This window comes from Pungitius pungitius, chromosome 11 (genome assembly GCF_949316345.1).
Source record: "Pungitius pungitius chromosome 11, fPunPun2.1, whole genome shotgun sequence".
NCBI classification, from domain to species: domain Eukaryota; kingdom Metazoa; phylum Chordata; class Actinopteri; order Perciformes; family Gasterosteidae; genus Pungitius; species Pungitius pungitius.
Genome location: NC_084910.1, coordinates 194,042 through 219,565, shown reverse-complemented (window position 1 = coordinate 219,565; position 25,524 = coordinate 194,042). Strand labels below are relative to the sequence as shown.

At 41.9% G+C, this 25,524-nt stretch overlaps 1 protein-coding gene across 1 annotated transcript; it reads right to left on the bottom strand.

The window, feature by feature from the left end:
• Window positions 1-2,365: 2,365 nt before the first annotated feature.
• Window positions 2,366-24,658, bottom strand: LOC119197132 (transmembrane protein 65-like). Its single transcript, XM_037453169.2, has 8 exons — window positions 24,446-24,658; window positions 23,858-24,179; window positions 14,307-14,351; window positions 13,465-13,532; window positions 13,039-13,093; window positions 9,187-9,229; window positions 6,264-6,369; window positions 2,366-5,861 (listed from the first exon to the last, which is right to left on the bottom strand). The coding sequence occupies exons 2-8, from the start codon at window positions 24,144-24,146 to the stop codon at window positions 5,712-5,714; spliced, it is 756 nt and encodes a 251-aa protein (XP_037309066.2). The 5' UTR covers window positions 24,147-24,179; window positions 24,446-24,658; the 3' UTR covers window positions 2,366-5,711.
• Window positions 24,659-25,524: the final 866 nt, after the last annotated feature.

Below are 25,524 nucleotides of genomic sequence, written 5' to 3'. Positions count from 1 at the left end.
CCACACGCAAACATGTTGGACTCTAAGCTAACGTTAGCTCCATTAGCTGTACAGAGCTAACGTTAAAGTTTCCTTCATCTCTTTCAGGCTCTTGAATGAATATCTGATGGAGCTGTTTAAACCTGCACGTTCTAAAGTTCGCTTCCGCAAGTGATGATTCAAAAAACGCTCTTTTTTCCAACGTTCTTGTGTAACGGCCGACGGCGCCATTTTGTCTCCCCAAATTCCGAGACAAACTAGAAAAAAATAGATGCATTTAAGCAAAAATAGTAATACCATTTAAATCCCTATACATGTGTTGACACATTACACACCGTCCCAGCCACAAACAACGCGCTCGTAATGTTTAATTACCATTTACACGGCCAGGTGTGCCCCAAATCACGTTCTCCATCATTTGCTAGCTTAAATTCTGAACGTTCCATTTCTTAATATTCAACATTTACCGTTATTAAGTGCATTTTTTTACTGAGATAAGCCACTCATACATGCTAAGAACATTAATAATCACATTTGGCATCACATGAAAAGATGTCTTACGTCCAAAGACGAGGGTCCACGGTCTCCAAGGCTCCATGGCAGGGGGTCCACTGGAAGACTTCCTCCTCCGCGTATCACTCGTTAGTGTTACTTTAACACTCGTTAGTGTTACTGTAACACTCGGTAGTGTTACAGTAACACTCGTTAGAGTTACTTTAACACTCGTTAGTATTACTGTAACACTCGGTAGTGTTACAGTAATACTCGTTAGTGTTACTGTAACACTCGGTTCTCCAAAAACTTATCGGCAAGTAGTTTTCCACTAACCAACCAGTATCGGGCCTCAGACTGTTCAACTCATTTAACACAGCTACAGTCACCAAGTTCAACAGCAGAAGTGAACTTTGAAAGGCCAGCAGCGCTCAGGTGACCTCGGTGAAACGTCACCATTCTGTTGCCATGGCGTTTGCTCACGCAAAACGCACGCTATCGCTGTGCGTGAGGCTGATTTAAAGTAGTAGATTGTGTACATGTACATGTGTTTGGACTCCTTTGTACAACAGGTGTTTTCCTCCATTGATTACGTTTGTCTTTCCTGATACTAAATCAAATTATCAATAAAGTTAGAAAAAAACACCTACGACAAACCGACCATCGCCACCTGCCGATGTGACAGGAACCTTCCACCGACCCCTTTTCGCACTCGGCGTCACTCAAAGTGACAGCCGCGCCCCCCACGACCCGTCCAATGGTGGCGTAGCCCACACAGGAACCTTTAACCAAATGTCTGCTCAACGTCACAAACAGAAAGGTCATAATGAATCCTACTGATGTTCCACAGCCCGTGTTTCACACCATTGTTATCCCAGACAGTCACAAACACCAAGTCCATTGGTCTAAATAAATATGTTTCTCATGGTGTCAAATTATTATGTTCTGAAGTTATTTTGTTTGTGATAAATTGTAGAAGTAGGATATTTTACCCAAAGTTTAGTTTTAAACAGAATTGACCCTTTTCAGACGGTTGTGTGACAGCAGCCAATAATTATGTTTTCTATTGCATTCTTTACCATGCATATTGGTTCTTAACCAGGGAATGCAGCATTGGTCAGTGGAGCCTCTATATCAGCTCATTCCACACTAGACAAGATGCCATGGGAGATTAAACAATTTGGTGGGATTCATTTTAATCTGGAGACCATAAATTACTGTGCAGAATTGCAGCGCAAGTCGTCTTTAACTGGACTGGACCCCCTTGTAAAAGAGATTTAATTCCTGGCCAGAATAATCCTATTGGATAATCCTAATCGAAGTCACAATAATAAAGTATACAATGGTTATCAAGATATTTAAGTCTGGATCAAAGTGATAGACTGGTCAATATAACAAGCATATATAGTAGTCATGAATGCACAACACACTGCGACAACTACAAATAACAATAAAATGCCTCTAAAGACCAAATCTCCAACTAAAGCTTCAGATTCTTCTGAAATCTAAGCTTTAAGCAAAAATGTATCTCTTGCATTTGTGTCTGCATATATGCCATTAGCTCATGTGTTTCACACCTTGGTCACGAAAAATAATTTAATATACTTTTTTAGTCATTTGTGATGTCACAAAGAAAAATTATTCAAATATTTTCTACTCATAAAGTTGTTTTGCTAATAACTTCAGCGATGAAGTGAAAGACAAGATAGAAGCTCCCAAATTGCAGTGTATTTTCTTACCATGACTAATTATGCACAAAAGACAGATTCAAAGCACTGAGAGAGGCAATTTATAATTAACTACAAACTACTACGTAATCTATCACTGTCGTCACATGTTGCCCATCAAGTAGAATCCCTCCATAATATTTAGCTACACACACGGTCTGCACAAATACACAAAAACAAAATGTTTTAATTGCCCTCTTTTCAACAATGGCTTTGTAACTATTTATATAACCATAAAATACTTTCCTTTTTTATCACAGGGGTAAATACATTTTTAAATGAAAGTTAATCAAGTTACCCGTTTTGTTACCATTTGTAGTGCTTTGCATCCAATCATTGTTTTTTTCATGATTCCTAAACAGTAAACATGTACAATAAGGTTTATTTCATTAGCATTGCATGCAAGGTGGAAATCACGCAATCCGATCAAAAATCCTAACTACATTAACATGTTGAAGCGGTTCAATTGTTCGATCTTATAGGGGTAAGAGCATTTCTAGCACAGGTTCAGTCAAAGTCGTTTTCCAAGTTTTCCCAAATATTTTCTATTCTTCATTCTTCTTTGGGATCAAGAGAATATACAGTGAAGACAAGTCTGTATATAATAACAAAAATAAATACTTTTTCTGCAAGAAAATTTCATTCAGAAACACGTGGCTGCTTCCTTTCATTTCAACTTCAAATCAGAATCAACGCTATAAACAACCACCCTCAATTAATTAAATACTACTTCGATGGAAAGAATGGATCGACTTGGGTGATTGCAGATTATTTGTTTGCCAAAAAAAGAAGCTCACAAACAATGATTAAGAACACTTATCGTAGAGCAATAACAAGGGGCTTGAATACCAAAGAGGAAAAGCAAAAGACTGATGAACACTTCCACTGAATTTCAACCAGCAGAGGGCAGCAGAGCAGAGACAATATATATGCAATATAGTATTTGTTTTTGAAAGCAAGCATTATGTAATAAAATGCATCATCTAATCAACTGTCAAGTCAAATTAAAACTACCCATTGGGCTGCAGAACAGAAACTGGACTTGAGGCCTGCTTGGGTTGTCGTTCACCTGCAGCTTGGCGAGAAGATAAATAGTACCATGGTACCAGAGCATCAGTGCCACTGGGGCAGAGGTCTCCGGTGGTTCCTATTGCTCATCTTTGTGCCGCAGGTACTTCCTGTTGCTTCCTCTCTTTGGAAGTCTCTCCTTGCCGCTCAACTCTCCAGAAATGAAAGTAACAAACTACTCGGTAACGCGCTCTTCGACTGTCACATTCAGCATCAGTTCAAAGTAATGTAAATAAGCCACTAGCCATGTTATTTATCTGCATTCTCAGTGGCTGAATGGTTGTCATGGAGTGTGAATGAGAATGGCATGTGGGGACTTTGAAATCATTGAAAGGCGGACATGCTTTGTGCTGAAGGAAAATGTGCTTGTTGTCGACTGCGTCTTAGTTTGCAAAAGGAACCATCCCTTTCCCGCCTCAACACACCCAGAAACGGACTAGGAATTTGTGTTAGATTGCTGAATCGAGTTATTGGATTTCCCCTTCAGTAGTCTTCCATTAATTACCAGGATTTCTGAGATCAATGAGAAAACCTTCAACGTCCAAATGCCACGTTCAATATGTTGTTATGAATGATTTCTGAAGGGGTTTTTTTCCTCTTGCTTTGCTACCACAGATTGTTGTTTATTACCCTCATCTGCTGCTGTTTAACCATCTGGACTCAAGACAATTATATATATTCAACAAACTCGGTGCAGAGGGGAGAAAGAGGCCCCTGTGTTACGGATAAATTAAGGATAAGTTTTGGCTCGTGTTGATCAGACATAATCCAGCAGAAGTCAATATTCCATGAGAACCGTTCACTTGGTGATACAAGCACCACATTGGCATGAATAATGCCTAAAGACGACTCATTCAGAAACCCCCGGTAACCAGGTCCTGATCTGGGAAACGTTTAGTATCAAAGTATTTTGACGCAATTTTGTCCGAATTTGCAGAACAATATCAGCCCTCCATATCATGGCACATCTAGTGTCCTACCAAGCAAACGCTGGTTGTCCCCTGAGATATCAAAAACATTTGAAGAATATGCTGTCCACAATGTTGTTCCAGAGATACAAGCTTATTCGGATATGAACAGCAGGAGAGAAATTGTGTTTGACGTCTACTGGAAAAACAAGATCAAAACGAGGCAGACGTAGAGTGACGGACGGAACTAAAGTACCACCTAACAGCAGACGTTTCTGTGAGATAATGACAACAAGACTGAGCTTTTTAAGTTTCTGTCTGGAAAGTGTTGCAATTGTGACCAAATGGGAACACGCTTTGGAACAAACCGGTCTGGAAGGCTTAGGACCTTGCAACCACGAAGAGGCTGTCAGCAGAACCTTCCTGTAGTGATCAAGGAGGGTGATGCCGACTTACTTGTTCTTGCAGTCAGTGATTTTGAGACTCTGCAAGATGATCTGTGGATTGAATTTGGTCAAGTCCATAAGGTGGTTACCAGTTCATGACATGGTGCATATTGGCCCTCACGTTGTTGCTGTGATGTTGTATTAAATATTGTATTAAAGGCAAAAAGACTGCATAGCAAACCTGGGAAGTGTTGCCTGGAGTGTCTCGTGTCTTCCAGAAGCTCAGCCGATTCCCACCAGTTACAGATAACGCTGAAGAACAAGACCAGCATTGCTAATGGGGCTGATGAGGCAAAACCACCTATTTTCTCAGAAGCAGGAGTCCTATGAAGCCATTCCACACATAAGGTCATGCCTTGTGCAACACGTGAAGCGTGCCACTTACCAAGCTGTCTGGGGCCAAGCAACTGTGTGTGAAATGCATAGAGAGAGCCCTGCCAACTGGGGAGGCCAAGAAGGTGAAATTGGGCATGTGGTGTGGAAGACACGTCCTCAACTGGCAAAATGTGGACTGAGACTGAAGGCCGTGAAAGATGCAAATCGCTTTGGCCTCAAGTGCCTGCAATGATGATGATTGACTCATTATCACTATTTTTGTAATTAATTGCATTATATCTCAATTTTGTTGGACAATTTGGACTTTCTAAGTGCAAAATTGGATTTCTCCTACTGAGAAAACCATATTTTGATACAGAGATAATCAAACTGGATAAGCCAATCACAGTTCAGGTATGCAACAGCCTTTGCTGGTGGCCATCTGGGAAAATGGCAGCCATATTGTTCATCCATTGCGGATACCGGACATTTAAAAAAATATAGGTCTTGAGATTTTCTACCAAATTGGATGCTTGTATCACAATGTGAAAGAGCTGGAGTGGCAGCATTCATTTACTGTCTCTTCCAGAGATGTTCAGGTGTCTGTGCTTAAGTCAAATAATATCTAAAACCTTCCTCCGAATACCTTTAAAGTTCGACTGGGCCATCCGACGATGATTAGACTGTAACGGGTTCAATTACATTCCCAGACTCTCCAGTCCAGACAAGCACAATCAGCCCCAGTTCAAAGTATTCTGATGGACTTCAAATAGAGTTCAGTTTTTGCCGCTTTCCGTTGGATCAAGTGTTGCTTGTGCTTTCTCCTTTGCCTCTTTCTGGGCTTTTTTCTTCTCATCATCATCGTTTAAGAAGAAAAGAGGAAACATTCCGAGGATACAGCCGATGGCGACGCCGATGGCTTTGCCCTGCACAGAGGAAACAGAAAGTATGATAAGATACATCTTAAATAATCAACACACTAAGAAAGCTCTTATATTTTACTTTTTAATCAAACTGTCCTTTTGAATTTATTTATTATATCTTGGGTTGTTTTGCATTAAATATTTAAAAAAGTTGAGTTATAAACAAAGATTTATCATATTATTGCACATTTTATTCATGCAGGACTGCAAAAAGGAAGCAATCGTATCCCTGGTGTCATTCAGCAAAGCCCTTGATCTGGTTTGATGTTACCATACATTACACTAATAATTGAATCCCAGAAATTCTAAATTAGGACGGTTTCATTAATCTTCACTCCAAATGAAGACTGTTTACGTTAAGTGTTCATTTCTCTCTCTCAGACACAGAAATGTGATGATACTGACTGCGTGAGCGCTGACTCTGGTCTGCCACATGTCAGCCTGCTTGGGGCTTAAGTCGGGGATCTGCATTCCCAGCCGATACGCTAAAGCTTCCACATAACCGGCCAGCCTGAGGAGAGGGGGGGGGACACAAAGAGAGGACTTACAGGAGCTCTGATGAGGAAACTATTCAGACACTTGACCAGATTGAAAGGCTGGTCCAGCAGTGCAGAGAGATGAGTGATAGTGAATCAGCAGAAGAGTGCTGCAATCTTCACCTTGTGGATGCCATCCTTTATAAAAAACATATGTAATTTATAATAACAGAGAGAGAGAGAGAGAGAGAGAGAGAGACTGCAGTGCACACAGAAAAATAAAGGTGCCACCTGCAATCAAAAATGGTGAAGAAGTAATTTTTAGTGTTCACCAGGCGACCGAGATATGAACGCACTTCAGTGTGAGAGACAAATGTATATATAAATGTATATAGTGTAGCTCCCTTGTACAGTTTTCTCACACTCGGGTCTGTAGGGCCTCCGAGGTTCTAGGGCTCCGTTCACCTGCCCACCGACAACAACAACAGTGTAATGTAAGAATAACTGGGATTGAACGCGTGTGGCGAGCTGCTGTAGCCACTATAAAGTGTGCAGTGTGAGCAGGAACCAATAATCAGAGAGTCACGCAGCTCCAGGGTGAGAACAGAAATTCAAGAGAATATTTTGACCCAGGTCTCATGTAGTCACCGGCACTAATGGATCCTTCACTGCACACTCAAATAGGCTGCAGCTGGGGAGTGATGCGTAGAAAATAGCATATTTGGAGGAAGAGCGATAAAGAGAGAGAGAGAAAAGGTTAGAGAGAGCGAGAGATACGGAGCTCGAGAAGAATCAGACAGAATCTCAGACACCAGAAGCAATAAAACATATTCATGAAGCAAGCAGATGACCTATTTACATCTCAGAGGGCAATAGCTAACTATGTTGGGTGGAAATAGCTGCTGCTCTGTTACTGTTGGAGATATCTAGGATGCAGCTTGGTGGAGGAGCAGCAGTGGGGCCATTGGTGGGCATGTGACTCCAAATGGGTAACAAAGAGCTATCAGGGACACAAACGGTGCAATAACAAATGGGCCAAAACTGACGTTTCCAAATTGGTGGTTAGAGTGACTGGAGTGTGATTACAGGAATCATCCTTTGTCAGGATAAATGATCACGCCATGATTTACATAAGCATCTGAGGTGTCCTTCAGTTTCTGAGTCCCTTCTTGTCTGTAACAGCAGATCCTCCTTAGAGGAGAAAAAAGGTACATTTTTCATTTCATTCATTTCCGTTCCTCAAAGTTTTTTGTCCTGTTTTCCCCACTTGGCGACTTTCTTAATGCTTTATTAGCTGCCTCGTCTGCCCTATATTTACAGCAATGCATTATGTCCATAAGAAAAACAAACAGCCTGTGAGCCCGAGGTGCAGAATGACTCATGAGCTAAATGATGGTACATCTGTCCAAGTACACACACGCACACACACACACACACACACACACACACACACACACACACACACACACACACACACACACACACACACACACACACACACACACACACACACACACACACACACACACACACACACACACACACACACACACACACACACACACACACACACACACACCTTGTCCTCACCGTTTCTAGCCCCTAAAGAATTTCTTTGATACTTTGGAGAAAATATGGACTAAAGGAAGCCGAGGCTCACGCCAAGCATGTTAGCAGAATTTTAATTAATCTCTAGGGTTTTTAATTCGGCTTGTTTAGAACTATTTCAAGTGACTGCCTGAAAAGAGGGATGTTGATCCTCTTCCAAGTGAATTGATGTATATTTTAGTGAGAGTGTAGACCAGGACAGCCACAGGAAACAATTAATGCTAATTTATGGGTACAACACCTAAAAGAACAGTGGTTGAAGAACAGGTAGAGAACAACAAAGAACAAATAATGTTGGACAACAGGAAACACCCACCAACAACTGAAAAACTATTTTAGAGTGATAATGAACATGTTTACCCATGTCTAAATGTTAAATTAGCCGGTCTTTCTATTGATTATCTTTGGGTTTTGGGCTCACTAAAAAAACAGCCTTCACCTTTAATGGTTTATATCCATCACAATAGGAAAAAGCCTCTCTTGTCTGGTTTAATCGAGTCTCACCTTGACAGACTGGACGCGGCGGCCCAACTTCCTCAGTTTGATGGAGTGACACCGTGAATTTATGTCAATAAATTACAGCCTGACAGAATGTGCCTCATCAACTCAAATAAAGAATGCAATAAATCCTCCACATTACTATGAACATCCAATCCCACTATGATTAAGTAAATGAGGAACATAGTGCACATTTATAAATACCAATGACTTTGTTAAACAAAGGGGATTTTGTATTTAAGGTGTCTCTTCTCCTCATGTCTGAAGGTCTGAGTGACATTATTGCTTTTCTGATTCATAGTAAGTTTTGCTTTGGTCTCCTTTCCTCACAGAGTGCTCAGAGGGACTTTGGTGGATCGGGATTCTTTTTCTCCCTTGCTGCTCATGCTTAGCTTCCTTTGGGCTTATTCACTAATTGCCGTTTAATGTTGAGCAATTAAATGACTGCCCTCAAAGTTATGAGTGGAATAAGATTGTAAACCTTTACTCTCATTCTGTCTGTCCATCAAAATGTTTCAACTGGATGACGGACAATTTTTGAAAAAAATCAGTATAATGAGGTTTACACTACGATAGCTGCATAGCTGCTCTTAATTTTTCATCATTTTGATTGGATGAGAGTAATTCTAAATACTCTCATACTAACACTAACAACTTTGTGTGATTAGCAGACACCGTAATGGTGGAAATTGCCTGTTTGTGTGTGTGTGTGTGTGTGTGTGTGTGTGTGTGTGTGCAAGTCTTACCCAAGTCCAGCCAGATCCGACACCAGGTTTCCGAGGGCAGCAGCTAAAAAAAGCACAAACACATTTGCACAACGAGTGAGGACATTAATGTTTGTATCTACGCCCCTTTTACACTAAGGCATGAACCCAGAATGATCTGGTAAGTGAATTCCCCTCATTTTCAATAGAAAATAAAGGGTTACGTTGGCACAAAATATTAACTAATTATAAATATTCTAGTAACTTTACATATGCATAAAAAATAAGAGTAGGCATAATATTACCCACAAAGCCCCATAACATTTTCTAAATATAACAACACTGAGAAAATACTGCTCTGTATAATTTTCTGCACGTTTTAGCACGTTGGGTTTTTGCACAGGATATGATGGACAACACAGTGAAGGCTGAAGTCATTAAGGAGGCAGATGCAACAACTTCCCATGAATAATCAGAGCAGAGACAGAGGAGGACGGGGCCTGGAGACATGACTAATGAGCAAGTGTGTGTGATTATCCAAGAGTGGGGAGAAATAATCAGCTTGTTCTGTTGCTCATACGTTACTGTTGTAGTGGCTGCTAGCAGTAAATTCAGAGTATAGAGGGTTGTCTACAGTGTTGTCTGTGACTCTGCAGGGGAATCGAAACAAAGCAGCATTGTCCTTTCCGCTGAGGAATTTTCTGGCACACGGGTTTAAGGGCTTCAATCCAACACTGGCTCTATTCCTCCTGAAAATTGATAGATGGTACATCTGAACAAAGAACCCAAAGGTCCTGCATCGACATCAATAGTCAGAGAAATTCTGGAGCGAGCATTACAGTCCACAGTCCAATTAGTGTGTCTCAGCCGGTTGAGGAGTGAGCACTAGCTGTTAATAAGCTGCAGGCGTGGTCTCTTTTTGCTCTTTGAGAGACTCTTCGCAGGACTTTATCACTACTTCAGAGCTAAAGGGCAAAGCAAGACGGGGGGAAAAGTTAGAAGATTAAAAAACTGAGGTGTGTTTCAGAAAGTGTTTCTTTTGTGCCAGATTGTGTGTGTTGAGTGGACAAATGCTGCATCACTGCCACGCTCCAAACGATGTAACATACAGTGTGTCTGCAGCACTCACTGCGTATGGTCTCTGAATGTGATCACGTCACGGCCTGCAGGCAGTGATGCGATTACCGTGAAGCAGGCAAATGATTTCATTATAGATCATACCTTGTAGATCTGGCTTGATTATGTGGTCAAGTTACCCAAAATTATTTACAAGTAGCGGTCTGGCCTTTATGCCTCTAGTTGTTTCTCCTTGTCACTGTGTGCATTGAAGTCCGTCTCCACAGGGTGCTGAGAGGTGCAATCACACTCTAGCACAAAAAAAGAGACTGTGAAGCAATTTGAAAGATGTAACTATGTTACAGACCCTGTTAGAACATTGGTTGAGTAATAAAAGCCTTGTACTAGAGAGCTTTGGGGAAAGTGAGAGAATACAAGAAACTCCTTTTGTTTCACAGACGCTTTCTAAAACTTTCAGGACCTGCAGCCAAACCAGAGACGGGGTCTGCTTAAGTAGTGTCCACTGACATCTATCTCAGGATAGATTGGCTGTGTTGATGTCTTGTTGTGGTCTCTTGTTTTTACCAGCAAGGCTCACTTACCAGCTGTTGGTCCCGATGATATCTGTATATGCGCAACACCTATAGAACACCCATTAATAGAGGCGGCTGTGTATTTGATGTGGGTGCCTACAAATGTAGGCAAATCTTGTATTTGTGTGCTGGTCTTGGGACAAACCAGTAAACCAGAGATTAGACAGAGGTGACTGAAAACCAAAACCTGTTATGTGAATGCAGCAGGTTTTTACAAGCTGGATTACAATTGTATTGATGCAGCACAAATATGATAACATAAAAATCCAAAGTTCCAAATAGTTGTCATTTCCTCTTATTATCTGATCACCTTGGTTCCAGGTATATTACTATAACCCAGCAGTGAACCACTTTGGATGGGTGCCATGTCCATCTGCACAAGCCACATGTTCCTCTAATAGAAAAAGTGTGATTGGTGGACTTGACATCTCTGGAACCATCTTGATAACTGATAACTACATGTGTGTAGCCAGAATGAGAAACACTATGACTGCTGTGCTGAAGGAGTCTGAGTGATAGAAACTAGGTTGAGGCAGTGTTTCAGGAGAGAAAAGAAGCTCTTTCTGTTTCTAGTCTTTATACTGCAGGGGAGTATTTTCCTGCAGTTTTTTCCCCAAATTGGTTATTTACTTCCTTTACAGCAGCTACAGCGCAGTGTCAGATCTCTTTATAGCACCCGAGATAACAGGCTCTATCTGTCAAACTATCTGAAAAGGAAATCTGTATTTTCCGGCTGGATTTACAACCTAATGAACGGTCAAATTTTACAGATAAATCCCGCTATCGGCCTGGAATTGCTCTTCCCAATCAATCCCAATCATTGATTGTAGAAATGATCTTATCTATAGAGAAAATACACATTTTTATGGGGGAAACTGGTTTGAATTTCAGAATTTCCAGCAGTGTCAAGGTGTAACGCTTGTTTGATGCAATAAGCACCTTCAAATGAAGCTTCCAACACCTCTGGCTTTAGTCTCAGTAATGGGAAGAATGACATTGGGATTTGAGTAGCTTCATTAGCATAACTAGTGCAGACTGAGTGAAGGCGATGGTTATGATTTACTAGCATTTGTTCCAGTTGTTTTTTTCATCATCATTCAATTTGTAAATTGAGACAGTTGCAGTGTAAAGTGACCTAAAGTCTCTCTCCAATGCGCTGAATAGAACCAAGAGATGATATTAAAATGGGGCTCTTTTAGCTAAGTGGATATTACCCTCATTTCATCGGCTGCTGGAAGCTATTATCATGTTTTGTAGTCTTTCTCCTTCTGTTTCCTTTATCTAATGTTGTCTCACTTTCTTTTTTTTTGCATTAGTGTCACGACAGTGTTGAAATTGACTTTATCATTAAGGCTTCATTATAAGAATGGCTATTCTGGCAACACTGAAATCGAAAATGTCTTTCTTTCTATTTCTATCTTTGTGGTAAAGAGTCCACTAAGATCTGGAACACCATCACTAGAACTAGAACAGTGATCTGCACTGTGGGCCGGCTAAATGTTCATGAGAACCGTAACCAGGTTTAAGGTCATTGTTGATTTGTGTGTAATGTGTCATTTCAAACCAAACCTGTACAATTAAAACCATCCATGACTTTAAATGCTCTCTCAGAAAAGCCAAGAATCCACCAGAAATCCAAGATGTCCGTTGAGAAAAATGGCAATAAGTTCTTAAATTCACCTTTTATGCCATTACAAATACGTTAAATATTCCTGTGTTATCAATTCTCCTAAAAAAACAAATTAAAAGGTAAAGCCATCATAATTGATAGGTCTTGTTTATTCATTGTCCCGAGATATCAAAAACATTTGAGCAATATGTTGTTCCAAAGAACAGAGGACGTAGATGCAGAGTGACTGAACTAAAGTACACAAGTCTAACATTGTGGGTCAAAAATATGACCTGTAATATATTTTTTGCAATAAACCAGAGAGCCTGGAAGGCTTAAGTCCTCGCAACCACGAAAAGGCCAAAAGAAAAGGCCAAAAGAAAAGGCCCTGAATGCAGTCGAGCAAAAGATCCAATTTGTATTGATCAAGACGGATAATACTGAATTACTTCTGAATTACTACTGAATTACTTTTCTGGCGGCCACCTTGGAAAATGGCTGACATATCGTTTTTTCACCATGCTTTTTTGAAAATGTAGGTCTTGAAGAGAATTTAATCACCAAGTGATGTTTGTATCACCAAATGAAAGCTTCTCACTCCAAACACACGCATAAAAAAGATCAAGATGGTCTTACCGGCCATGGTCGATATGCCGAGGACTACGCCGATGGATAACTCGATGTGTGTTCCCTGGGAGGGACACACATACAAAACACACTTTATGGCTCATTTGTAATCGTGACAGCGTTCAACAATATAAACTATGAATGTAAGCAATGCAATGCAATATACTTTGTAGCATAGCTTTATGCTATACCTATACCTAGGGCATAGCTTTTGGATGTTAAAAGAAACCAATAAATGAAGGAATCTGACTGAGAGAAGTTACACACAGAAATAAATACACCAGCATAAAACCCTGTTTCTTTGTCTCCTCTCCCCTGGTAAGCTTTCTACAGGAATGCATTCTTTGTGCACAGGTTCCCTCTGTGGACATGAAACATGACGTAAACCTTTGTGCCCCATGGAGCTACGGAGCCGCATGATGCCGACTTACTTACAGCAACAATCATGATGCAGTTGTCCAGGAATCCAAACCCCACGAATGGGATGGCATTGTGCAGCAGAACTGTAACAACAAACCAGACAAAGTAAGCAGATTGGGTTCATTTCCATATTAACCACAAAACCTAATTCAGCCATGCAGATCAGAACTGTACATAATTAAGAGAAAAAAGATGTAAAACACAAAATACTTCTGTGCTGAGTAGAGAGATCTCTAAACAAACCTCGGCTGTAGTGTGGAGATTAAGTTTAATCCATATTCGATATACATTTGACAGAAAACATTGCTCATATATGATAACTGTTTCAGTAAAGTCACTGGTAGCATTCACCAACACACAGAACAGCAACACAAGTGTTTTATTAAACTGGAATGGCTTTCATCTTGGAAATAAAATACACTGAAATGAGATTTAAGTGTCACAGGAAGGCGTTTATTTTAATGGAGGATCTAGTTTGACTCGTTCAAGTGAAGTTCAAGTCAATGATCTGCAGAAAAGTGTTAGTTTAAGGCTTAGTTGCAGTAAAATACCAATTTCTTTGGGACATTAGGGGCAAAAGAAAATGTCAAATATCTATATACATATAATGTCATATCTGTTCAACATACATTATTAGCCAGGTGCATATAGTTCATGATTTTAAGCTGCTCAATAAGACTAGACGTGTGAATGTTCCCGGTTGATTGGCGGGTTCAAACCAGGCGATAATGCTAGAAGATGAATCCTCACATCAGTGTACTGCTTTAATTCATATGGACACAAATGGTAAAATATGTAGAGAAACACATGACAGTCATTCAAAAACATTCACAAGATGAGAAAAAACAACCGCTTACCATATTTTAACTCTGCTGAAGTAGGTGGGGCCACCTCCACCTGCCCTAAAAACGGAGAGGAGAAGAAGGAAAAGTGTTTTATAAAGAACTTTGGGACCTGTTTTGTATGCGGGTCGCTGAGGGGGTAAAAGATCCTGCTGCCACTCTCTGACACAAAGCTTATACCCTACAGTTATTCTTTTCTTTATATAAGTACATGTATTCCATTTTTAATCCCATTATTGTGTTTCTTCCTGTCTTCTCCTGTTGCTTTTCCATTGCTGCTTGTTTTAAGGAGAGCTTCGGGCCTTTAGCAGATTAAAGTATGTGGGGATGATGTTGTTGGTTGTGTTAGTCTTTAACTATGACAATAACCCATAGTGGTAATAACTATTATGCACTATTAATGAACTATTCATAATGCCATGTTTGGGTTTTTTCTCTACCTTGAAGACACTACAAGGACCTTTATGTTGAATGTGTGGTTCCTACACTCACGACTCGGTGTGGCGTTACAAGCTTCCGCCCTGCTGACATGTACACAAACACATGCTTCCACACAGTCTGCTGCATCTTATCTCACAGGTTTTAGAAAGTTCCCAAAGCTACTAAAGCGTAAACATTCAAACTACAAGACAGAAAGAAACTTTACAGGAAGCTTTAAGATAAATGGCTTCGGCAGTTCATTACAAGAACACATTTATTTCCATTTATTATTCATCCGCGGGTTGTTCTAGGATTTAATTAAAGGCTTTCAATGATCCTCTTGAGTTTCTGTCTACAGCTGCTTTACCCACTCAACCTCCCTCACTAAAACCTGATTGTTTTCTGCTGTTTTATGATCCAACGCTTCATAAACAGAAAAGTGTCCCTTAAAATAACTGTAGCAGACGCATATATTAAAATGTCCTTATATTTACCACAAGAACGGAGGGTCAGTTTTTACATTATGGTCAAGGTGTGTAATGGAAAAATTAACAATGCTAAAAAACAGGCCATTGATCGTCTCTTCTGTCCCCTCTTCACCCGGTGGAAATGCAATACATCATTGTGCCTCAAATCACAAGCCGGTTCCTCCTACATTCCCAAAAGAATGAGAGCAAACAAAAATGCAACTGAATCACTGACTCATCACCAGTTACATGAAGTTCCTGTTAACAAGATACAGAATTCCTTTGAGACTTTTTCTCTCCTGTGGTTCACTGGGCTCTTTTCAGCTATTTGTTCTAACTGCTAAGGCTGACATGCCTGTTCATTCCCCAAAGGACCCCCCTGGTATAAAGTATTGATTTCATGGCCGACTGGATCCTTCAGAGCTGCCGTCTCCAGGGAACTGAATTCAGCCGACTCGAGTGGGGAGAACATCGAATGAGCTCATGAGCACGATTAAACATCGAAGCAGCCAAGGTCCATTCTCAAGCCTCCACGTACCCTCCATCGCCCTGCCAAATACTACATAATACTACATAATACTGCCCAATACTACATAATACTACATAATAATGCCAAATACTACATAATACTACCAAATACTACATAATACTACATAATACTGCCAAATACTACATAATACTACATAATACTGCCAAATACTACATAATACTGCATAATACTACATAATACTACCCAATACTACCCAATACTACAGAATACTACCAAATACTACATAATACTACATAATACTGCCAAATACTACATAATACTGCCAAATACTACATAATACTACCCAATACTACCAAATACTACCCAATACTGCCAAATACTACATAATACTACCCAATACTACCAAATACTACCCAATACTGCCAAATACTACATAATACTACCCAATACTACCAAATACTACACAGAATACTACAGAATACTACATAATACTGCCAAATACTGCCAAATACTACACAATACTGCCAAATACTACAGAATACTACCCAATACTACAGAATAATCACCTGTGTTTGGTTTTGTTTCTGTTCCTTTAAAGGGTTGGACATGCATATGAATATATATATATATATATACATATATATATATATGTATATATATTTGATTGGTGGTTGGTTGAGTTTTATTGGGAGATGTTTTCTTTCACATCAATGTTTTTTAGTTGCTTCCTCATCTGCGTGCTGCTCATAAATGTCTGTTTGAAGCAGCAAACATCATGTGATTAATGCGGCGTCTGTGTTTTGCAGGGACAAAAGCGTCGTCCCACACGATGTCTCTTGGTGCACCATGAGATGAAAGTGGGAAGAAGGACAAAGAGACATTGGAGACGAGTTTGTAGTAAAACCAAAAAGAGTTTTCTCTCAGCAAAACTGTTCTGATGAATAAACGTCTCCTGGTCCATTCAGTCAGTGATCTATAGAAGCAGGTGTTACATTTATATGAACAAGAACATTTAAAAGGGGGCATTTTCATCACTGTGCAGGAGGACAACGCAGTGTGCGTGTGTAATTGCCTCTTAGTGTGCGTGTCCCTTCGGCCTTTTGTCGAGCAAATGTAGACTAAGAAACATCATCGTTCTGCCCTCAGGATTTTATAGATTTTTGAGCATCACTCCTCAGAGACACAGAGGAGGGATTCTCACAACCACAATCACAGTGTTGATACAACACCGACTGTTGTGTGAAGCGGCATGTGTGTGTGTGTGTGTGTGTGTGTGTATAGAACAGGAACAATGGAAGTCTGTTGCTATTATTCATCAAACGCACTATTATCCATCTTTGATTTATGAGAGCGGAAGGAGCTCATTTCCAAGCACAGGACATGGGTCGACATGTCAGGGAAAGACGTTCGTATTTAAAAGGGGAAAACTGGGATCTGTAAGAAATTTAATAAGGAACCGATGAAATGTGTCTGTATCGACTGGTCTTTGATCGCGCAAAAAGTGTAATGTACAAAATTAATTCACCTTCAAGCTTGTCATTTGCATATAAACTGTCATTTTGTCTACTGACACTATACACTGATAGTGGAGGACGGGTCACAATTTGAAATATCGGTCTGCTGACGGAAAAATAATAAGTACGCTCAATACAAATTAGCACGTCATTTCATACTGTACCTTTAGAGGAACATACAAACATTGGGGCATGACATCACACAGAAGTACTTCTCCCCTGCGAGGTCAGTGAATATATGTAATATATATATATATATATATATATATATATATGTAATATATATATATATATATATATATATATACATATATATATACACTCACCGGCCACTTTATTAGGTACACCTGTCCAACTGCTTGTAACACTTAATTTCTAAGCAGCCAATCACATGGCGGCAACTCAGTGCATTTAGGCATGTAGACATTGTCAAGACAATCTCCTGCAGTTCAAACCGAGCATCAGTATGGGGAAGAAAGGTGATTTGAGTGACTTTGAACGTGGCATGATTGTTGGTGCCAGAAGGGCTGGTCTGAGTATTTCAGAAACTGCTAATCTACTGGGATTTTCACGCACAACCATCTCTAGGGTTTACAGAGAATGGTCCGAAAAAGAAAAAACATCCAGTGAGCGGCAGTTCTGTGGGCGGAAATGCCTTGTTGATGCCAGAGGTCAGAAGAGAATGGCCAGACTGGTTCGAGCTGATAGAAGGGCAACAGTGACTCAAATAACCACCCGTTACAACCACGGTGGGCATAAGAGCATCTCTGAACGCACAGTACGTCCAACTTTGAGGCAGATGGGCTACAGCAGCAAAAGACCACACCGGGTGCCACTCCTTTCAGCTAAGAACAGGAAACTGAGGCTACAATTTGCACAAGCTCATCGAAATTGGACAATAGAAGATTGGAAAAACGTTGCCTGGTCTGATGAGTCTCGATTTCTGCTGCGACATTCGGATGGTAGGGTCAGAATTTGGCGTCTACAACATGAAAGCATGGATCCATCCTGCCTTGTATCAACGGTTCAGGCTGGTGGTGGTGGTGTCATGGTGTGGGGAATATTTTCTTGGCACTCTTTGGGCCCCTTGGTACCAATTGAGCATCGTTGCAACGCCACAGCCTACCTGAGTATTGTTGCTGACCATGTCCATCCCTTTATGACCACAATGTACCCAACTTCTGATGGCTACTTTCAGCAGGATAATGCGCCATGTCATAAAGCTGGAATCATCTCAGACTGGTTTCTTGAACATGACAATGAGTTCGCTGTACTCAAATGGCCTCCACAATCACCAGATCTCAATCCAATAGAGCATCTTTGGGATGTGGTGGAACGGGAGATTCGCATCATGGATGTGCAGCCGACAAATCTGCGGCAACTGTGTGATGCCATCATGTCAATATGGACCAAACTCCCTGAGGAATGCTTCCAGCACCTTGTTGAATCTATGCCACGAAGAATTGAGGCAGTTCTGAAGGCAAAAGGGGGTCCAACCCGTTACTAGCATGGGGTACCTAATAAAGTGGCCGGTGAGTGTATATCCTCCATTGCCAATTATGGCAGCTGTAGAGAACTGAAACAAAACATAAAACAGACCACAATTCGTTAAAAATAACCACAAGTCGAGTAAAAGAAAACTAATTTCTAGTTTCCTCCACATCTAAAGTAGACACCCAGCAGTACGGTTAAAGGACAAAGCAAAGACGAGAAAAAAGATGAACTACAACTCTAATTGCGCAATGGGCTGCATAACATCACCACACTGAGGTTCACAGTAATGGTTGTCAATGATGGCGCCAAAAGTCAAGCTGGTTTTCAATCCTCCAGGCAAATTAATTGCAGTTAATTGCATACAGCTGGCCTCATAGCAACCGTTAAATTAGTGTCCCTACCTGCACAGGTGTTTTCACTCATTCTTGCCAATGCCAAATGCTGCAGAGCTGTGTACAGACATGAGCCCGACTCTTCTATTGCTTCCGTTTACTGTGGGACACTTTTACATGTTACGGTTCATATGTAGGGGACATTTTGTAAAGGGTGTGACATGGAAACAGACTATATTGAATCACAAGCTGCTCAGTGACATTTGAAAATGCTATTGCTATGCTATTAATGCAGAAAACCCCCACAGTAATAAATCCCTATTGATTAGTTAAATTGGAACCTGTTGTTATATGGAGCTGACTCTAAGCTGGACTCTCCTACCTGCTGAAAATGGTCAGATCAGCATTTTTTAAAAAGTACTGTAGACTACATCTGCAGAAACAAACTGCAAGTGTGCAAGGTGGCTTGAAGAAAAAGTGCAGCTTTTCATTTCATTTAATATTGGACCAAGTAATGGCTGAATGTGTGAATAAAGAAATGGTTTCACTAATGTGCTGCAAAAAAGAAAAAAACTCTTTCCACTTTCCTAATCCCCTTCCTGCAAAGAAATGAATAATGATAGTGGATGTTCTTACTACTCTTTAGACTCTACCTTGACTAAAGCACTGAGAAACTGTACCACTTAAACTGTACTTATAATGGCACTTATCTAGAACATGTTTTGAAACTGCTTATTTGATGAAAATTGTACTTTCTTGTTTGTATCTCTATGGTTGAAATGCACTTATTGTGAGATAAAAGCTGAGCTGAATGACATGTGATGTGATGTCATCATCAGGGCCGACCAGTTGAAGCAGCTGGGGAAGTAAACTCACAAGCAAAGTAGGTCACTTACTATCTTGCCGAGTTGCCGAGCCTTAAAAGGAAAATCTACTATAAAATGCTGACTTTAGTGGTGTGTGACTGCAGTGAAATCAGCAGCCTTGGCGACTGCGTAGCAAGGTCGGTCCCAGAAGCCTCTGCGGCGCCCAGGTACAAACCAAGGAGAAAGCTTGGTGCATCTCATTTAAGTGATGAAGGAAGGACGGTGTGAGAGGGAAAAGACAGCAGCCAATGAGGAGAGGATCATTTGAACAGTTATAAACAGCAAGGATCACGAAAACAAACTCCACCTTGAATATCAAACCCATCCTGCTGTGGATGATAATGTGGGCTCTGAGGTGTCTGATTGGATTCATGTCTGGATCCATCCGTCTAGTAGAGCCACATGCTGCTGTTTCCCCATTTCTTTCATATATTCTATAAAGAAAATCTAACTAGTGCCAGAATGCCAACTGGATGAGCATCTCAGCTGCACCACTCTTTGGCTTTGCATTGAAGCACCTTGGCCGGCTTAGATGTGATCCTGCTTGGTTAGCTACAGGCGCTCGTTAGCGTTTAGTGTTGCATGTGGAGCTTATCATGCACACCTGTCTACAATCAGCTCACCTGCCTGTCATCTGCTCATCAGATTATAGTATGTTTACCCAGCTGTTGTCATGTCTTTAGTAAAAGCTCAACTTCAAGGCCATCAAGGCCATCTCTGACATTTCCAATGTTTCTGCTTCATCATGTTCCTCCTGTTTCTGTCGTCCTGTTATTAACGAACTTCAGAGATGCTCCTGCTTGCCATCCTTCTCCCTCATTCCTCGCTCGTCTCTATTCCTTCCTGCTGAAACCAGACTCCTCTCCAAGTCATTAGGCTTTTATCCAGATCCTCTCTCACAGTAAAAAACGCTCCTCTTTGACTATCTGGCATGTTGCTAACTCAGCTCAGCCTGGAAATGTTCATCAATGCAGATGCCTCCACTATTTTTTGATACCATACCGAGTCTGTGTTGTTTGTGCAAATGTCACCAGCCATTCCCATAATGCAGCAGTCTATGTTAATAAGTCATACAGTTCACATAAGACGGCATGAGGAGGGGCTCTTTTGTTCCTTAGTTAATGCAAGAAAGCTATAATCTAAAAGACTGGCTTATAATAAACGAAAGCAAAGCTTTAGGCATAAAAATATGAGCCCTCTCAAGAAAACAGACACACCTGAAGAAAGACTACAAGAGCTTTGTTCCTGCCACTGACATTTTGCACTGCAGCATCAGGGGGTCACGGAGTTGAAAGACACAAAGAACAACCGGACGTCCTGTAAACTGGGAAATTGACTCCGTTCTGTTTCCTCCCACAATGTCTTTTCCAGCAGCAGGAAGGAAGGAAGGAACGTTAGTGTCATGGATGCCAACAGAAGGATCTCACTCAATCAGTCTTATATGCATAGCTTGGTATGGTAGTTAAATAAATACATTTCAGGGTTTACTGAATCCTCATCATCAGTTACTGTGGGGTCCTTTTGTTTCCTTTCTCCTTCTCTATTTATATTATACATTCACAATGAGAATCACTAGAGTATTATCTAATCTTTTATTTAATAATCTAACTTAATAATTCATATTTCCTTTTATTTGATATAAATATCCCAGTCCAAGGATTAGTTGGATTGTAATTTCAAATATTCATATTTCTGTGCAATCTAATGGCCGGTGGAAAAGTCTCTGATCATATTCATGATTCTGCTGTACGTCACAAAGTTAAATTGATTTTCAGTTTTATTCCTGTAAACTGCGTAAAAACAATTTTAGAAATGTGGAAATGGACATTTCACGGTTTCATTCACGGGTCCTAATATACTTCCACATCACGCTCTGAGCAGTGATTGATGCGTAATGAAACACAACCGACACCCACTTCGCCTCAGCTCTGTACTCCTCATCTTTCAAGTCTTGTGAGTTCACAGATTACAGCTTCATTGTTTCCCTCTGCAGCAGCCAGCTGTTTTCAGCTGTAGCCTCTGACAGACACTCTGATGATGATGTGATGACCACAGTGCAGGATTCTAGCAGCTAGAGGGCCAGATGGATGTTGAACCAAACCGAGCTAAAAGGGACAGAATGTTGGAAAATAAACCCAGAAGACCAGGATTAGAACTGTGAATAACCGCGTGTTGCACTGTGTCCACGGGGTGCACTCACTCACACACACACACACACACACACACACACACACACACACACACACACACACACACACACACACACACACACACACACACACACACACACACACACACACACACACACACACGCACACGCACACACACACACGCACACACACACACACGCACACACACACCTGCATATAGACAACAGGACAATAAGGGCTTGGTGAGAGAGTGAAGTCGACTCAGCTGCTCTTCAGCTGGGCGCATACAGGAGGTAAGACAACCCTGAGGGGGTTTTTTAACGCCACGTGATGATGTCAGCAGAGTCCGGCCAGGCAGGCCACACAGGTGAGGACAGGGGAGGTGTCCTCTGCCGTCCCCTCAGTCCACCGGAAAACACTACGCTCTCATTTGTGGTGGACAATTTCGGGTGGTTTTGCAAAATATGAAGTTGTGCGTCCATTTAACTGGTTGACACAAAAAACACAACTATTGCATAGACCTGTGGTTCATTTCCTGGAAGCTTGAAATGTTGATAATCCTGATAAACAGTGAGAATGAGGACTGGCAACTAACCCTCTGTGCAATGGCAGGAATCATTTTGTAGGAACCGAACGCAGTTAAATCATTATCTCTAAAGATGTGAACGCTACATGAGAAATGAGGGTCAATAAAGCAGATCATCACGTCAGCTTAAGGAGCATCGCTATCACTGTCCTCTCTGTAATCAGCTCTTTAACTTTATGATCGCTGCCAAAACAATAACCTTAACCTCACTCTCGTATACGGAGAAGAAACAGGAAGAACGCAGGACATTGATAGCAACTCGTTGTTAGTGGTTCAAAGCACCTGGTGTTCAGTGCACTGAGAGTCGTGGAACAGGAAGACGAGTATTTATAAAACCATCGGACTGTTGGAGCTTGTGGGGACTCGTAGGAGAAGGACCTCCGGGTTACGCTGCAGGGTGTCACACAACATGGGAATCTTTTCTCCATCATGAGACACAACAGCAAACCAGTCTACATTGAAAATCCCACTTACGCCCCCAAAAATCCACAGGAAAAAGCCAACGGTGCTTTTTGTTTTATCTACATTTCTAGAACTCTGATATCAACGTTGATTTTTTCCCCCCTGACAAAGTCAAAAGGGCATTGACTGCGTGCGCAGGATATATTTTGTTTGGTGTTGTTGTATTTCTTTCTACAATAGCTGCACAGTTGTATATTCCACATTCAGATCCAATATCCAACAATTTGGCACACAAGTGGCTTAAAGTCACAAGACAAATGTGCCCAAAGGCATTTTGAACCTGAGACGACACGAGCTGAGAACATCATGTGATGCAGAGCCTCTTCATCATCACTCATGCCTTTCCTCCCTCTGTTCCCTTCTGTGGCGTATTGATCTTGCCTCTCTCTCCTTTTCCTCTGTGGGACACGCGCTGTGATCCTCACTAGTCTCATCATTTCATTGCTACGATAAAACCCAACAAATGCTTGACCGTTGTCAGATAAAAAGGATTCAATCTGATACCGTTTTTAAACACATCTCTGAATGTGAAAGCCACAGGCGTACGCTTTGGCACCATACTGACTCACTCCATATGGCAACGAGAGAGAGACACACTGCTCCCTGCCGATAGATGGGAGGTCAGAGGTCAGAGGTTAGAAATCCAGGCCGGTTTCATTACAGCCCCCAGTGATGAGCTGTCTCTCCTGCATGGAGCTACTATGATTTGCCTTCAAACATTGCTTAGCATTCCATTGCCTACTATAGACATCTCGAGGAGTTGTATCCACATGTGTGTTACTCACCTTGAGCGATGGCAATGGACTCGAACTTGTGCAGTTCTCGCAGCAGACAGGTGCGCTCGGACGGATGGAGGGCGTAGATAAACTCCTTGGCACCCCGGGGCGAGTTGAGGGGCTCCACGGTCTCGTTCAGCGGATGCGTGCCCAGCGCACACCGCTGCTGCTCCAGCATGAACCGCGGAGGAGACGCCGAGCCGGGCGTGCGGGGCTCGCCGAGTCCGGCTGCGGCCAACCCGGTCCCGGCTCTCAGAGAGAGGGCGGGCCGCAGGACTCTCCGCAGGCAGGGCAGCATCGCCGGGATGGTGGGGGTGGGGGGGGGGGAAGCCTGGTGGAGAAAGAGAGTAGACAGGCCTGGTCACCGCTGAGGAAGAGGAGCGCCACGGAGCCGCTCGCCTCCTGTCTTTGACACTTCCGTCGGATGGGAGCCAGTCTGCGGGCTCGGGGGGGACGGGGGGGGGGGGGCACAGGGACTACGACATCGTTATTTCAATGAATGAATCCAACAGCATCTCACGAGCCGTTTGGGAAAACAAACAACTAAGTAGAAAAAGATGGGACAGCTGTCCGAAAAGTGTTAATATCCGGACGCACCTGGGTCGATGCTCCGCTGTCCCGTCCGACCACCTCCAGAACCAGGACAAGAACACCTCGAACACCTTCTTCGTTTTCCAGCTGATAAACTGTAATAAAAACCTCACTCTGCTAACGGGCCGGTGCAGTGCGCACAGAAGCCCATATTTGCGAGGGTAATCCCGGCTGGTTTGTAACCTCTGGCGGAAAGGATGGCGTGAGGCGGGGGGGAGGGACTACGCACGTCCCAATGGCAGCGCCGCGTTGCTCCGTGCGTAACTCTGACGTCACCGCCCTGCACACGGACTGCATGGAACAGGCACATGCATTGGATTTTTATTTTTTTTAATTGATTTGCTACTGCTTATTTAAGTTTGTGAAATATCACGTGTCATAGTGTTATCAGCAGCGAGTGAATCTTTCTATTTTTCACACAGTGACAAAGGTCAATGTGTGTGTGTGTGTGTGTGTGTGTGTGTGGGCCCGTCCCTCCCTCTGCTGTCACGTGCAGGGCGCATTTGAGCTGTTCACCCGGAGAAAATATGACACCACATGGAAGATATTTGAGTCCGGGAGGAAACCTGCTCCAGGGGCGTAAAAAGCTTTCTTCTCACTCATAATCTCTTTCTATGACTTCTGTGCGACGAGGCCCAACTGGGTGTTTTGGGCGATACTTTTATTTATAAAAACGAGTGTTTCCAGGCCTCTAAGGATGGGAGGAGTCGTGCTTTGTTTGAGAGAAGCTCTTTACCAGGTTCGGGGGTGTTAAAGGAGTTCAGCGCCCCCTGGTGGCCGGAAACAAGCACGTCATCTGGTGACGTAGATGTAGGGAAGGGCTTTTCTTTTTAAAACGTGTCATCCTGCTCTTCAGTTACCTTTGAACGTGTACATGAGAATATTTCACAAACACTACCTAACTTTACAGACTGGGAGGATGTGAAGCAGAACGGGCACACGGGTTACTCAATGACACATTAATGCACAAATAAACTACTCAGCTTTTCAGTGGCTGCTTTCAAAGTTGACGTTCCAGTCAAAACGTGAAAGGCTTCAAAAGTTTGATTGTACATTATTTCATGTCCACCAAGCTGCAACCTGCA